General features: G+C 43.1%; 1 protein-coding gene across 2 annotated transcripts; it reads left to right on the forward strand.

The window, feature by feature from the left end:
• Positions 1-653: 653 nt before the first annotated feature.
• Positions 654-12,846, forward strand: CCT8 (chaperonin containing TCP1 subunit 8). Of its 2 annotated transcripts, none has more exons than XM_086462691.1 (15): positions 654-738; positions 2,733-2,823; positions 3,420-3,499; positions 4,700-4,849; positions 5,125-5,305; positions 6,026-6,087; positions 6,777-6,914; positions 7,344-7,522; positions 8,503-8,569; positions 8,650-8,737; positions 8,843-8,958; positions 10,377-10,448; positions 10,666-10,830; positions 11,263-11,382; positions 12,605-12,846. In XM_086462691.1, the coding sequence occupies exons 1-15, from the start codon at positions 679-681 to the stop codon at positions 12,680-12,682; spliced, it is 1,647 nt and encodes a 548-aa protein (XP_086318817.1). In that variant the 5' UTR covers positions 654-678; the 3' UTR covers positions 12,683-12,846. The 2 variants fall into 2 exon arrangements, with proteins under 2 accessions (XP_086318817.1, XP_086318824.1); XM_086462698.1 differs by lacking the exon at positions 12,605-12,846 and adding an exon at positions 11,817-12,598.
• The last annotated feature ends 2,069 nt before the right edge of the window (positions 12,847-14,915 follow it).

The following is a 14,915-nucleotide window of genomic DNA, read 5'->3' on the forward strand; positions in this document are numbered from 1 at the left end:
ACCGCCACTACTGTGTGTCACTTTACTACATGGACGATGACTCCTAGGGAAGAACACCTCCACTACTTGGCACCCCTGACAAAAAGACGTGAGTTGCACGTAGTGCAACGAATCGAGCAACGCTATCTTACCTATTTCAGAAAAAAAAACATGACCTGGCTCTTTTCCTTTTAAATAAATGACATAAATGTTACACAAACAGTGTAAAAGTGAGATGAACCATCGACTTTGGTTGGATTCATTTACCTAAAGCAAAACAGGCCCCAGGACAAGCCAGTCACCCCGTGAGCCAGCAGCGCCTACCCGTCCTACCAGCCTTCATTCCCTATCAGAAGCCGGGAGGCCTTTGCTCGGCGGGCAGGCTGCCGGGCTCAGCCGCGACCGCGACGAGGGAAACATGTCGGGCTCGACGAGACCCGCTGTCACCAAACCCTTCCCACCGAGCAGCGAGGCCTCGGCCTGAACCGCGGATCGCAGCCCGCCCACCCTCAGCTCCGGGGAGGGGCAGGGAACGGCCCGGCCGCCCCCCGCCCCGCCCCGCCATCGACCGTCCCTGCGCTCGACTCACCCTGCCTGCGGGCAGCCCGCCTGCGCCTGCGCGCCCGCCCGCTGGCTCTCTCCCTCCCTCCCTCCCGCAGTCCCTTGCGCGCCGCCGTGTCTGGCAGGAGCGGAGCAGAGATGGCGCTGCACGTCCCCAAGGCCCCGGGCTTCGCCCAGATGCTCAAGGAGGGGGCGAAGGTGAGAGCGGCGGCGCCGCCGGGCGGGGGCTGTTCCCCCGGGAGGATGGCGGCGGCGCGGGGGTGTTGAGTCTCAGCGTGGCGGCGCGGGGAAGGTTCTAGAAGGCCGGTGGGGCCCGGCGGCTCCACGAGGGGTAGGGGCCTGGGGGGGCCTCGCGCTCCCCGCCCCCCGCCTTCAGTCCCTTCAGCGGCCGTTGCGGGGCGGGATCTGCGCCCCCCGGCCCCCCCCCCCCCCCCCCCCCCCCCCGCGCCGCCTCTCAGCGCGCGGGCGCGGGAAGGGTGCGGAGGGCGGCGCCTGGCGCACGCGGCGTTCGAGAAAGCTCTGCCGGGGCCGCCCGCCCCCGGCGCCCCTCTCCCCTGCCCCGGGCGGTGCCGCTGCTTCCCGGGGACGCTCCGTGGCCTCCCGCCGCTTGGCCGGGCGGTGGCAGGGCGGACGGCACCCCGGGGCAGGTGCGCCCTCCCGGGCTGGTGCGCCTGAGCCGAGAACGCGGTGTCGGGAAGGGCTGTGGTTGGGAGGGCTTTTGTGGGGGGTGGTCAGCAAAATTCAGCCGGACCCGGTGGGTTTAGCTGCTCCGGGATGTCCCGCTTGGTCTGTACGTTCCGTGGCTATTTTGTCTGCAGGAGAACTAGTTCCTTGCTTACAGGAAAGGTGGGGAGGGACTGCCTTGGGAAGGGTAGTGATAGGGCGAGGCGTAACGGTTTCAAACTGAAAGAGGGGAGATTTAGATTAGATATTAGGAAGAAATTCTTTACTGTGAGGGCGGTGAGGCACTGGAAGAGGTTGGCCAGAGAAGCTGTGGCTGCCCCCTCCCTGGCAGTGTTCAAGGCCAGGCTGGATGGGGCTTTGAGCAGCCTGGTCTGGTGGAAGGTGTCCCTGCCCATGGCAGGGGGGTTGGAACGAGATGGTCTTTAAGGTCCCTTCCAACCCAAACCATTCTGTGATTTGATTTTTTTTTTTTCCCTGTTACTGTGCTCATAAGAAAAGCATCTTTGGCAGTGTTCTAGGGTAACATAGTGTTTTCCATATATTCCCTTTCCACAAATCCATGTTTGTTTTCTTTAACATAAATATAATGTAGATTTTGGTAGTAATCAAGGACTGATAAAGCAGAAGCTTACTTTGAAAAAAGTGGACAGAAAGCCAGCAGGGTGTGGGTTTGTTTTTTTTGTAGTTGCAGAGGAAAATAAAGAGAATTTGTAATTGCTGCGACTTAATAGAAAGGAAAGTGATGCTGGCAAGTCCAAAGGTTCTCTATTTTGCTTTTCAGAATCTTCCGTGGAGACAAAGAACAGTATGTGTCAAGGGCAGGGGGGAGAGCAGGGAAACAAAGGGGCTTAGCTGCTGCTTCTCTGGTAGGGGATTCAAGGCCAGAATAGCAGGAGCTGTCCTTCACAAAACAAGGAGTCAGCTGGCATTCTGAGGTGTTCACTTTGTATTTAGAGAGTACCTTTCTCCCTTCTCTTTTTGGCCACTGTACATTTTATCCCTCCTTTTCTTAAGGCTTCCAAACTGAAGCCAGGCTGATCGGCTTGTCAAAGACCAATATTTTGTGAATCATTCCGCCTGAATTTTCAAACCACACACGTGGTTCTCTGTTCATATGAATGTAGAACTGAGTTGAATGAGTTTTCTGCAATACAGAATTGTGGGTAAAGAAGCATGTACAGAAACACATACTTGCAAAACCCTTGCCCCTCTCCCGTCTGGTATTGGCTATTTTCTGTTTCCCTTTAGCATGCTACTAACTTTTTTGGGAGACTTAAGGGATACTGTATTGAAAATTGAGTCATTGCTCAGATTTTCTGTTCAGCAGCTTGTGGTGCCTGCTGAGCGGCCTAGTTGAGAAGGAGTACCCAGTAGTTCTTTTCTCACTAAGTAAAGTTTAACACCAAATGTTACCCCAGTAGATCATTGCTGCTTCGATGAGAAATGACTGGTTCATCCCTTTTTTTTTTTTGTTAGCCTAACTCTGAGCAGAACATTTTTCTGTTTAGCATTATTCAGGACTAGAAGAAGCTGTCTATAGGAACATCCAGGCATGCAAAGAACTTGCTCAAACCACCCGTACAGCTTATGGACCAAACGGTAAATAAATCCTAAAATTCTTGTAGTGTTTTTGAGCAAAATGTTATGTTTGAAGGCTAAACCCACCTTGACAAAGAAGCAATTGTTTGTTTCTTCAGGAAACACGTTGGACTTGCTCTAGAACTCTAAACACAGCCTTTGTGGCCATACAGCTCGGACTTTGATTAGCTCTTGAGCTACGCACAACGTACCTGCCTCTGCCAGGTTTTTGTATCAGTTACTGTGTCCTCTTTGCTGTCTTACTGCTACATGGAAGACCTGCAAAAATCAAGGGAAAGACAGTAACATGGTAGATCGTCATGGTGAATGTAGCTGCACCATATCCGGTCAGATATACCTAAAGAAAAGGTGTTCTCCAGTATCTATTAACTAAATGATGTACTAGTACTTCTGAAGAGAAAACTGCTTTTTCAGAAATTAGTGATTTCTCCTTAACGTAACATATTCTCAAGGGTTATTTTGCAAAACTCTTCTAGGTTCTTAGATTATAAATAGAACTAACATTTTAATACCTGCAAGTTGTGAAACAGTATCTGTGTACAAAATTATGTTTGCCTAATGAATTATTTTGTAATATCTGCCCCTCTCCCCATTAGGAATGAACAAAATGGTTATCAATCATCTGGAGAAGCTTTTTGTTACAAATGATGCTGCTACTATCTTGAGAGAGCTGGAGGTAAGTTGTCTTGCTTCAGAAAATATCCATCGTCAACTAGTTTTTCTGTTCTTGGGCTGCTATGGTTCTGAATGTTAATAAGGAAATATGTGTCACCCTGCCAGATGATTGACATATGTCATTTGTAAATCATTTGCATCTTTCACTGGATTTGAGTAAAGTCATCTTTGTGGGCTACACCCACAGCAAGGAATAGAACTCTTTTGCAAAGCAGCATTAAGTAGTTGCAGGAGATGCTTAATAGTTGCCTACTTGTTTTCCCCCAAACCAGGGTAGATTTGGAAGAGGCTATGTCTAGACAATACAGGGTTTGGAAAACTCAGAATGGAGTAGCTGTTGTGTTAATCTCCCACTGTGGTGGTTGCTATGTTCTCCTGTCTGCTTAGAATACGTTAACTGGATTTAAGAAGCTGAGGATAGAGCAGCATCCTCCTGTGAATACAGTAAAAGTGTGGAAAGACTGACCTGCCCTAACTTTTTTCTCTTTACCGAGTTTGTATTTCTATCACAGCATAAATAATAGTTTACTGAGTCCTATATTTGCTGATAGAAATAGCATAAGTATTAAGTATTTCCTTCATGCATTGTGTTAGGGTTTGATATAAGTAGAATAATGGTGGAAGTCTCAGTTCTGTTTTTAAAAAATAATCTACAGACTAATTACTTGATTAATGAATCTTGCATGTTACTTTCTGGGATAAAATGACAGCTGCTCTGATTATATTCAGGAATACAGTATTTTTATTGCATTTCTTTGGAAGAAAGGAAAAGCAGTGCAGTCATTAAGCAGAACAAACACTAGAATTAAACTGTAATTTAGATGTCTGCTTTGCACGTTACAGATATGAATTCAGCGAAAGAGCTAAACTTCAGGCACCTTCCCTGTTGCAGAGTTTGATTGCGAAGCCACTGCATCCTGTAGAAATAGCACAGAACCAATAGATCAGGGATGTCTAATTCATATTGTAGGGAGGATGTTCAGTTCCCTGATTTTTATTTTTTTATATGTTTGTACTTTTTCTTATTAGGGAAGTTAGCCAATTAAAATAATCTGTGCTGCTTTCTTTTTCCAATTTTGTGCATTCTTAGTATCTTTAGATACAATTTGAAGTCAAAGAGCTTATACTGGATACACAGAAAATCCTGGAGCTGTAGTCTAGGTGGGATGCTAGTGACTAACATGTGTAACTTTTTTTAAAGGTCCAGCATCCTGCTGCAAAAATGCTTGTGATGGCTTCCCACATGCAAGAGCAAGAAGTTGGAGATGGAACAAACTTTGTCCTTGTTTTTGCTGGAGTTCTTCTGGAGTTAGCAGAAGATCTGCTGAGGATGGGGTTATCAGTCTCCGAGGCAAGTTATGTTGTTATTACAATTCACGTAGCTTGAATTCAGCTTGCAGTTGGTCAGTACTCTTGGGTCATAATGTTGTGAATCATCTGCTTCCTTCTGAACTAATTCTTTAGGTAGAGATGTATGAAGAAGAGCAATAGATGTTTTGCTTCTTGTGACTGCTTGCTTCCCTTGTAAGGTTTTGCATGTGTTCATGTTCTATGGGCCTTTGGAAAGGAGATAGAAGGAGTATGACTGCATAGTGGAGTGGTGATTGTTTACTGTTTGCTGCACAGGTGATTGAAGGATATGAAAAGGCTTGCAAGAAAGCCCTAGAAATTCTTCCGGACTTGGTGTGCTGTTCTGCAAAGAACCTTCGAGATGTTGAAGAAGTGGCGTCTTTGTTGCACACTTCCGTGATGAGCAAACAATACGGCAATGAACAGTTTTTGGCAAAGCTTATCGCTCAGGCCTGTGGTAAGTGGACAAGAGCAGGTGTGTGTGTACATCCAAAGGGCTGAGTAGGTTTGCTTCGGATGGTCACTCATGTCTTCATGCAAGGTAAAGGGCACGGCGAGGTTATCGGATTGAACTGGGTGGGATGCTTTAGCCTCTGAAATGAGCATGACGTCCTGTCTCACGTTGAACTCTCTGTGGCTCAGAACAGGTCTCTGTTTCTGCTAAACATTTATAGAAGTAACTTTTTAGTCTTTTTAAAGCAGAAACCCATCTTTCTTCCTCTTGTTTGTCATTAGGAAGGTGCATTGCACTTCAGATAAGCTGTTACTAGTTTCAGCCACAGAACAATGGAAGCAAGACCTTAGTTGTGTTGTTTTTTCCCTTTAGATTTCCAAGAAAAAACTTTCATGTCTAGTTTAAGTGTTTTCTCAAAATATTCTGGGCCAGACTTTGCTCTTGAATGTACGTGTGTAAATGGATGTTAAGACTTGAGAGCGGCTTGAATACATGTTGCTTTCTCATTACTACATTGAAAAAAAAATTTTTGTTTCTCCTGATGCAGGTTATCAGCAGATTATAATTACCTTAAATTTAGGCAGGCATCTTAAACCATTGAATTTTAGTACTTCAGAAAAACTCCAGGCATTCTTTATGATGTCATTGTATAGTTTATTCATTAAACAATAAAATTAATTCTTTTTTTATTCCTTTTTTTTTTTTTCCCCTCCTGCCAAATAGTTTCTATTCTTCCTGATTCTGGTCATTTCAACGTTGATAATATCAGAGTGTGCAAAATTGTGGTAAGTTGGAAGAAGCTAGCTTTACTGTATTATTATGGTAAACAGTTTAATGAAAGTTAAGTTTTAGATCTTTGAACTTTGAAAGTCCATTTTCAATTTTAATCTCTGTTGCGCTGTGGCATGCATAATAGGTTTTCGAAATTGGTCTTTATGTTCCTTGTTTAGTGCCCAGCAGCAGCTTTCAGAAGCAAAAATCATTAACATTGAAATATACACTAAAACAGATACATTAACTTAATCCTGCACCAGAATGTCGATTGCAGCTTTGTTGTAGAAGCAGTCCAAGATTAGGCAAAGGTGCGGGTTCACAGAAATGTAGTTGTCTAATCTTGTGTTCTTTTGGGGGCGTTAGGCCTCAGTGTGGTCTGTGGGATTTGGAACGAGTTTATATCTGCTATGAATCTCACGCTGTGTTGTCTTCCCTGCAAATAAATACATAACAAGTTGAGCACAGAAAATGAATGCCACAGGCCTTAACCTGCACCACCAACTAATCTTAAAATGGGAACCCGAAGGACAGTGTTTGATGTTGCTAAATCAGCTTAAGTCTTACTCCTTTATGCTGCAGTGAAAACTTAGGTTGCTACGTTCAAATGAATGTAAACTGCTTTTCATAAAGGGCAGTGCAGCTTTCTGACAAAAAACGATCAATAATATGACCTTCTCCCGTTCCTTTTCTTTCCTTTCAGGGTGCTGGTATCTCTGCTTCCTCAGTACTGCATGGCATGGTTTTTAAAAAAGAAACTGAAGGAGATGTTACTTCTGTCAAAGATGCAAAAATAGCTGTGTATTCCTGCCCTTTTGATGGTATGATAACTGAAACTAAGGTATGTAGAAGCTCATAATAAGTTAGATATCTATTTATGCTCATGTGCTCTTATTTTTAGCCTCAACTATAAATATTCTTGACACTTGGTGATTGAGATATTTTTGTTAATATTGAGTTCACTAGTTTAAAAAAGTTCATAGAAAACATCTGAACCTAATTTTGCTTTACAGGGATTTTGTGGTTGGGGAGTTGTTGTTGATTTTGTGGGGTTATTTGAGCCAAGCTAAGCTCTGAACTCTGGCTTGTGTAGAAATGCTGGAATTGCCGTTTGATTGACTTATTTTACCCCATTGCCTGGGAAGGGTGGCATTATTGTAAAATAGGATGACCTGAGATTAATGGATAGGCTGGGAGACAAAATGGTTTGTCAAAAACTTTCAGGCTTGCAGTTAACACTGAATTGATAACAGTCTGTGTGTTTTACTAGGGCACGGTACTCATAAAGAATGCTGAAGAGCTGATGAATTTCAGTAAGGGAGAAGAAAATCTAATGGATTTGCAAGTCAAAGCTATTGCTGATAGCGGTGCAAATGTAGTAGTAACAGGTGGCAAAGTGGCAGACATGGCGCTTCATTATGCCAACAAATACAATCTTATGTTAGTCAGGTAAGTACTAAAGGAGTGTAAAAACATTCAATCTACCAGGTTTATGAAACTTACTTGCCATGTTATCTCTTGCCTCAGACAAAATATTTGGTTTGGTGATTATTTGATTTGACTTTGGAAAATACTGGAAAACAAAATTTGAAAAATATTTGGTTTGACTGTGTGCTTTTCTGGTGGATCAAAACCTGAGCTTCAGTTTGGTTGTTTCATAACTTAGGTTTCTTGATAGTATTTCACCTCCATAATACAGCTAATCAGGGAGTAACTTGTGTATATGGCAGTGTTATGGTGGTTTAAGTACCTTCATAGCACAACCGAAATCAAGAGTATCAAAATTTGTGGATCTAATAAAGAGGGGTGCGGCCTCAAAGGCGTGTAAGACTATACAGTCATGGTTCCTCCTGGTCACAGTTCTCATGTGATGCTTTAATGATTGAGTTATGCGGCCATGCATCACTAATGTATTGATGGAGGGAAGAACTAATTCTTAATGCTTTTATGTCATTTTTGTGGGACTTAAGTCTTATCTATAAATAAAGCATGTTTGTGTGTCCTCGAAATACATTCTGCAAAACAAAGTCCAATCACTAGCAGCAGCTCTCGTGTCTCACTCAATTAAGTGGTCCTTTGTCGAAAGCTGTGACTTTATTGGTGGTGTCCCAAAAGTTTGAACTTCTGGAAATGGAGCATGATGCCGTAATCTCTTGCATACCGAAGAAGGATAATTAGAGAGGTGTTGTAAAGAACAATTCAAGTCTTAGGTACTAGAAGTAGTAGTTTGATAGTTTCCATATATTTGAACTAGCATCCCTGAAAATAGATAACACAAAAGAAAAAGTAGATTGTAGAACTTGATGTGATAGATTTTGGTCAATGTCATCGGTTTACAAAATGCTGCCAAGTTAAGAGAATGCTTACGTATATGTGCTAACATTTGTTCTGGAAACTTGTTATTAGAGAGAGTGTTTTTGTTTTTAAAGGTTGAACTCAAAGTGGGATCTGAGAAGACTGTGCAAAACTGTTGGTGCAACAGCCCTACCCAGACTGGTACGGACTTTCCAAATGAGGAGCAGAAGGGAGGGAGCTGATGAGCACGTTCACCTCTTAACACTTGTTTTCCTTTCCAGACTCCCCCTACTCTAGAAGAAATGGGTCACTGCGATAGTGTCTATCTGTCAGAGGTTGGGGATACGCAGGTGGTTGTGTTTAAGCATGGTATGTGTGTTCCTTGGAACTCCTAATGCTGCTGTTGTAGAAGTCTGCTGTTCGTGGGTGTTTGACATCTAACTTACCCAGTAATGCACACGTCTGTCTGAACAGAGAAGGAGGATGGTGCAATTTCTACTATACTCATTCGTGGATCTACAGACAATCTGATGGATGACATAGAGAGAGCAGTGGATGATGGTGTAAACACTTTCAAAGTACTCACAAGGGTAAGTAACCAGAACACTTCAGTTACCAAAACTGAGCTACAGATCAGTTTGAGGCAAGACTCGTGTTTGCTTTGTGCTCATTTGCTGCAAAGACTGTAGCAGATGCTTAGGAGCCTTCTCGAGGTGTAGAGAAGGCTGCGTAGCGTTGAGGTGTGGAGGGCTGTAGCATAGTGTAGGTTGCTGCTGACCCCCTTGGGAATACAGTGTACGTAAAAGGCAGTGCTGCATGCAGCTTTCCAGTAACGAGGAAGTTCTTGAAGAGCTATTTCTTGAAGATGGTTTTACCACTTTCTAATGGCAGTCGGCTCTTCGTTGACTTACTTCCCTAAACATTTTGTAGTATTCATTGGAAACCAGGCACAGAAGAAAAGCTGGATAGCTTTGTTTGTCGCTGGGGATCAGGAGGAACTGACTGGTTGCAAATTAAATTTCTAGTTCATTGGTGACAAGACACGCTTCCACCTACTACAAATATGCTTTAAGATAGAACAACTCAGTTCTACAGGTTTTTTTCTGAGCATCTTTTGTGGACTTGAATATTCTCCTTCCTTTTGTGTTGTGGGTTGTTTTTTTTTTTAATGTTGCTGCATTTTTTTTAAATGTTGCAATGTTGCTGCTTCCATAGGAGCTTTATTGCATTTCTGTATTTTAAGATTTGACAGTTGATGCTTGTATCTGGAAGGGAAATGTTGGTGTATTTTATCGGAAGCTGACATGTAAACAATGTTAAACTTCTGCTTGCCACGTAATGTGATGTACATACCAACATGTGCACATTGATTTAGAGTACAGAAACAGCCATGGGCTGTGTGTTTATGACAGTCTCCAGGAGTTAACACGAATTTCTGATTTGTGGTGACTACTTTTCTGTCTAAAAGACTGGGAGTTCTTAAGTAGATGCTGGTTTGCCAAAGGATACACGAAATGCTTCATTGAAAACAAACAAAAAATCAAAACCACCCAACACCTTGTGATACCTGTAGACGTATTAAACTTAACGTACAGCAGATTGGTTTCTTGCATGATGCTTCCCAACAAGTTCAAGGAAAAGATGAGAAAATCTATGAGTTTGGTTGTTAGTAAGCAAAGAGTTGAGATTACTTTTTTAAAAAAAAACAAAACAAAACCAAAAAACCAAAGCCCAACAATATAAACCCACCAAAATGCCCAGACACAAAACCCACTGCATTATTCTTTTTGTTTTTACAAAAGTAGCCATTTTCCCTCAAAGACATTTGGAATGAATGAGTAAATTCTGGTAAAATTCTCTTCTGATGCATGTTTGTCCTGAAACGGATTCTTAGTAAGTCTGTGTGGGATAAAGTTCTATTGTGGTGTTCTTGATAAAGTACATAAATTCTAAAAATTAATGGGATGCTTTAAACAAAACTTTGTGTTTTGTGATGGTCTGTTCTCAGGATAAACGTCTGGTTCCTGGAGGTGGTGCAACAGAGATTGAATTAGCCAAGCAGATCACATCTTACGGAGAGGTACAGCAAATGAGCTTTTTGACTTTTTATGTGCACACATACGCACACATGTATGCACTTAAATATAGATGTGACTTACAGAAATATATATGTATTATTTTATACCAATATATATATTGGTATTAATGCATGTAAATCAATAAAAAACGTGGGGAGAAATATCTCCCTATCTCTTACGGTTTTTGAAATGCTGACGTGGTTTTCAACTTCACTTCAGACTTGTCCCGGGCTCGACCAGTATGCCATCAAGAAGTTTGCTGAGGCATTTGAAGCCATTCCTCGAGCACTGGCAGAAAACTCTGGAGTAAAGGCTAATGAGGTCATCTCCAAACTTTATGCTGTGCATCAGGAAGGGAACAAAAATGTTGGATTTGATATTGAGGTAAATGGTCTCTCATGTTACTTGGCACTCTGCGATACAGGGTTATATTTAAACATAATTCTATCAGTACGAAGTATGTATAGAATAATGGAAATCGTTGAAGCTCTGTGTTGCATGGTCTAGAAGAGGAACTTCGTAGAATTGTGATACTGAAGCGTGTTATTTTTTATCAAGCAGTTAGATCCAATGTAGTGTAGTGGCCTTATGTAAGAGGTGAGATGAGATACTGAACTAACATGACAGAAAGTAAATACTTAGTAATTGCTGTTTTGTATTCCTGCTAATGGATTAGGAATGAATGTTCTTTGAAGAGAGAAGATGAGAGCAAAAAAGTGATAACTTGTTCTAAACCTGTAACCTTGAAAACCCAGTAACTTGCTAGGTAGAAGCCTGAGAAAGTTTTGAATAATGTTTTTTGCCTCTGTCTGATAGGGTGAAGCTGCTGCTGTGAAGGATATGTTGGAAGCTGGAGTATTGGACACATACCTTGGAAAATCGTGGGGTATCAAGCTAGCTACAAACGCAGCAGTAACTGTCCTAAGGGTGGATCAGGTAAGCTTACAAGTAATTTGGCTGCTGAACTGAAACCTTTAACTCAGCGTACAGAACACTAATGCAAAATATGTGAATCTTCTGGGAGTGGAAGGTATAAAAATATGATACTTGAAAACGTGGTTGGTTTATCTCTGAAAGCCAGGAAGCGGTTTGTTCAAGAGCTCACAATTTGGAACGTTGCGATGTTGCTGCTTCCGTAGGAGCTCTGTTACATTTCTGTTTTTTGACAGTTGATACTTGTCTGTAGAAGGTTATCCTAACTTCTGTAGGAACTACATTTAACACAAGGAACCTTCTCTCATATATCATTTTTGTGTGAAAATCCAACTTTTATGAAAAGTTGATGTTACAATCTTAGTGACAAAAATCTTAACTTTATATATGGTGTGGAACTTGAGCAAAAAATCTATTTGCATGTAAAATTTCTGTAGATTATTATGGCAAAAACAGCAGGCGGTCCAAAAGCCCCTAAGCAACAAGGACATTGGGATAAGGATGACTGGAAAGATGAGCCTGAAAAATAGTATGCAGTAAGCCCTGTCTCTCTAGCACAGAGGTGTCTGTGCGTGTGAGCGCATGCATGGTGTACTGACCAGCACATGGCAGATGATTATCTTCCCTTACGACACGTAACACTGCGCTCTTGTGTGTGAATGACTGCTGCATTTTGTATTTGTGCCTTTGCAAATGTATTTTACTTCTAAAAAACCCCACATTTTCATTGAAGGGGTGACAAGTGCAGTTTTGGTTTTACCTGACTTGTCGTTGTAGCAAGTGCAGAAAATGAGCCTTTAGTGTGGTAGGACTAGTGGAGTTTATGCTTTTAAAGTGTGATGTTTAGAGTCAATAACTGAGAACAACAGCTCGGATAATTCTTTTGCTTAGTCTGCATCCTGTAACCCAGTCACTTGTTAGCCTGTTTAAGCTCTCACTGTCTGTAGATTAACCAAAGTCTTAATTTGCATGCAAAAATGAGGTAAAAGCCCGTATTTTTCTGTGTATTTGGGATCAGCTTCTGCCATATTGATGAAAAAAAAAAAAACCTAACTTGTGAATATCTCAATTAAATGGATAATAATATTCCCTGGCTTAGGTTTAGGGTAGGGAAACTGCATGGTTTTAGTGAATGTGCACAGTCAGCATCATATGGCTCTAAGGAAGAGTGGGGTAAGAGTCTGATGCTAACTTTACCTTTTTCTGCTTCCCTCTTATCTTCAAGATCATTATGGCAAAACCAGCTGGTGGCCCTAAACCTCCATCAGGAAAGAAGGACTGGGATGAAGACCAAAATGACTGAACCATTTAACTGTACTTCTTAAGTGAGATGATCGTGTGGGGGTTTTTTTTATATTCCAGTGGGAGCCTGTCACAATGTTTCGCTTTGTTGCCTTTTAAATTATGAACTGTGTCCAGGGGAGTGCAGAACTTCAAACACTTCAATAAATGTACTCACTGTCACAATGTTTACTGGTATTTTACTGGGACTTAGCATGATGTGGCTGTTGCCAATATATGAACATGCAGGTATGTATGGGTGGGTGACCGGCCGGGGTGTGGGGGGCTGGCTGCCAGCTGCTGGTTCCTTACCCAGATGGAGGCAGAAAATAAGTTGAAAAAGCTCCTGGGTTGAGACAGAGACAGGGTCCTTCCTTACCAGTTACTGTCACAGGTGAAACAGATTCAATGTGCAGAAAATGAATTTATTACCAATTAAAAATAGAGTTGGAGGGTGAGAAACAAGAACAAAAACTAAACCACCTTCCTGTCCCCTTCCCCTTCTTCCCTGGCTCAGCTGTGCTCCTTCACTCCTCACTCTTCTACCTCCTCCCCACCGCGAGTAGTGCAGAGGACCAGGAGTGGGGACTGTGGTCTGTCCATTACAGCTCCTCTCTGCTGCTCCTTCCTGTGCACACGGGATGCACCGTCCTTTGTGAGCTGCCTCGGCAGGGGGCTCCACTGTGGGGGTTACACTCCATCAGGGACAGTGTGCGTGTGTGGGCCCCTGTGGGCTGCAGTTTCTGGCAGGGAAACCTGCTCTGGCCTGGGCTCCTCTCTTTAGGCTTGCAGCTTCCTCCAAGACACACATCCACCTGCTCTGGCCTGGGGGCCTCCACAGCCACCAGGTGGAGGTCCAGCATGGTCCGCTCCATGAGCCACGTGGGGACAACCTGCTCCAGTGTGGTCTCTCTAGGGTGCTGGCTGGGCTGTTTCTCACACTTTTCCCCTCACCCCTGGGCACCATTTTGCCCTTTCTTATGTGAACCTTCCTCGAGGTGCCATTATCATCTTGGCTGAGGGGTTCAGCTGTGCCTTGTGGGTCCACTGGAGCCAGCTGCATCCAGCACTAGGCACACCTGGACCCACTGCAGGGACCATGAGCCTGCTGCAGGGAGCTCATCATTACAGGAAACCATCATCCATAACTAACTGTTGCAGCTCTTTGTCCTCTTAATTATGCCCCTTAGCCAATCTTTGAGTATAAAAATTCAAATGAATACTGAAATTATTACATACAAGAGCAAGTCTGTGCCTGTGTTCATTTTTGTTACCCTGCACCTGTTTCATCCTCACCCTTTAAGAGTCTCTGCTCTCAAAATGGCAGCCTGGCAGCAGTGAACTGCATCTCATTCTAATGGCCTTAAAAATAAATGCTCAGGGGTGAGAGAGCTCGCATCATGCAGAGTGCTGGAATCTTTCAGCTGAAGCCCCCTGTTAAGATTCTTCTTGGCAAGTAAACAGCTTGTGTGTCTCAGAGTAGCTTGAAAGGAGAACTGCACTTGAAATTCAAGCCACTTAATAATTAATCCTTTTATTACTCTTGCCAGTGCTACTCTATTTCACAGCCAGAAGGGAGTGGAAGGCTAAATCAAGTCTGGAACTATCTTACGCCTAAATAAGGCTGCCATACAACACTAATGCTCACTTTATAGTTGGTTGCTGGTGTGGCTGAAAAATAAACTCAGCAAGTTTTCAGAAGGATTGGCATACTGATATAGTCAGCTGCACAAGTGCTACTGGTGATGACTGCAAGGGTAACAAGAATATGTAAGACTGCCCATTTCTTAGTAAAGTTCTGGTGAAAAATGCCCTGAATGTGAGCAGCTGCTGCTCCAGCAGGGGGGAGCCAAGATTTTATTTATGTGAAACCCAATGTGAAGCCTCGCCTGTGGAGAAGAGAACTTTAAAGTTACAAGTAACTGCAGGACTAGTTTTCTTACCCCTCTATGGAGAAATGCCAGGCTTGTAAGGTTCAACTTAAAAAGTAAAGCAACATGTTTGTCATGCCCTGCATCGAGCAAAGATGAGAGCTGAGCAACTTGGTTATCCGGAAAAAAAAACAAAAAAGGTTCAGAATGCTGATATCCACTTCTCCCTTCTAGAACCCTTGCAAGGGGGGATACAGCTGAAGGAGGGAGCCTTGCAGCAGCAAGATGGCTCTATTTTAGCTAAAGAGGGAGGGACCAAGCAGAAAATCAGTTTCAGCACAAAACTTTGAAGGCCACAATGCCCAGAGTGAAATCTTTGCTTAA

The sequence above is a fragment of the Leptosomus discolor genome, chromosome 1, assembly GCF_034619465.1.
Source record: "Leptosomus discolor isolate bLepDis1 chromosome 1, bLepDis1.hap2, whole genome shotgun sequence".
Classification (NCBI taxonomy): Eukaryota; Metazoa; Chordata; class Aves; order Leptosomiformes; family Leptosomidae; genus Leptosomus; species Leptosomus discolor.

What these genes read in the sequence shown, in the direction of transcription:
- CCT8 (XM_086462698.1), top strand. Translation starts at nt 679, where the DNA reads ATGGCGCTGCACGTCCCCAAGGCCCCGGGCTTCGCCCAGATGCTCAAG. An exon ending in GTATGATAACTGAAACTAAG is followed by an intron (nt 6,915 to 7,343) that starts GTATGTAGAAGC and finishes GTGTTTTACTAG; the next exon opens with GGCACGGTACTCATAAAGAA. An exon ending in ATGTTGGATTTGATATTGAG is followed by an intron (nt 10,831 to 11,262) that starts GTAAATGGTCTC and finishes TCTGTCTGATAG; the next exon opens with GGTGAAGCTGCTGCTGTGAA.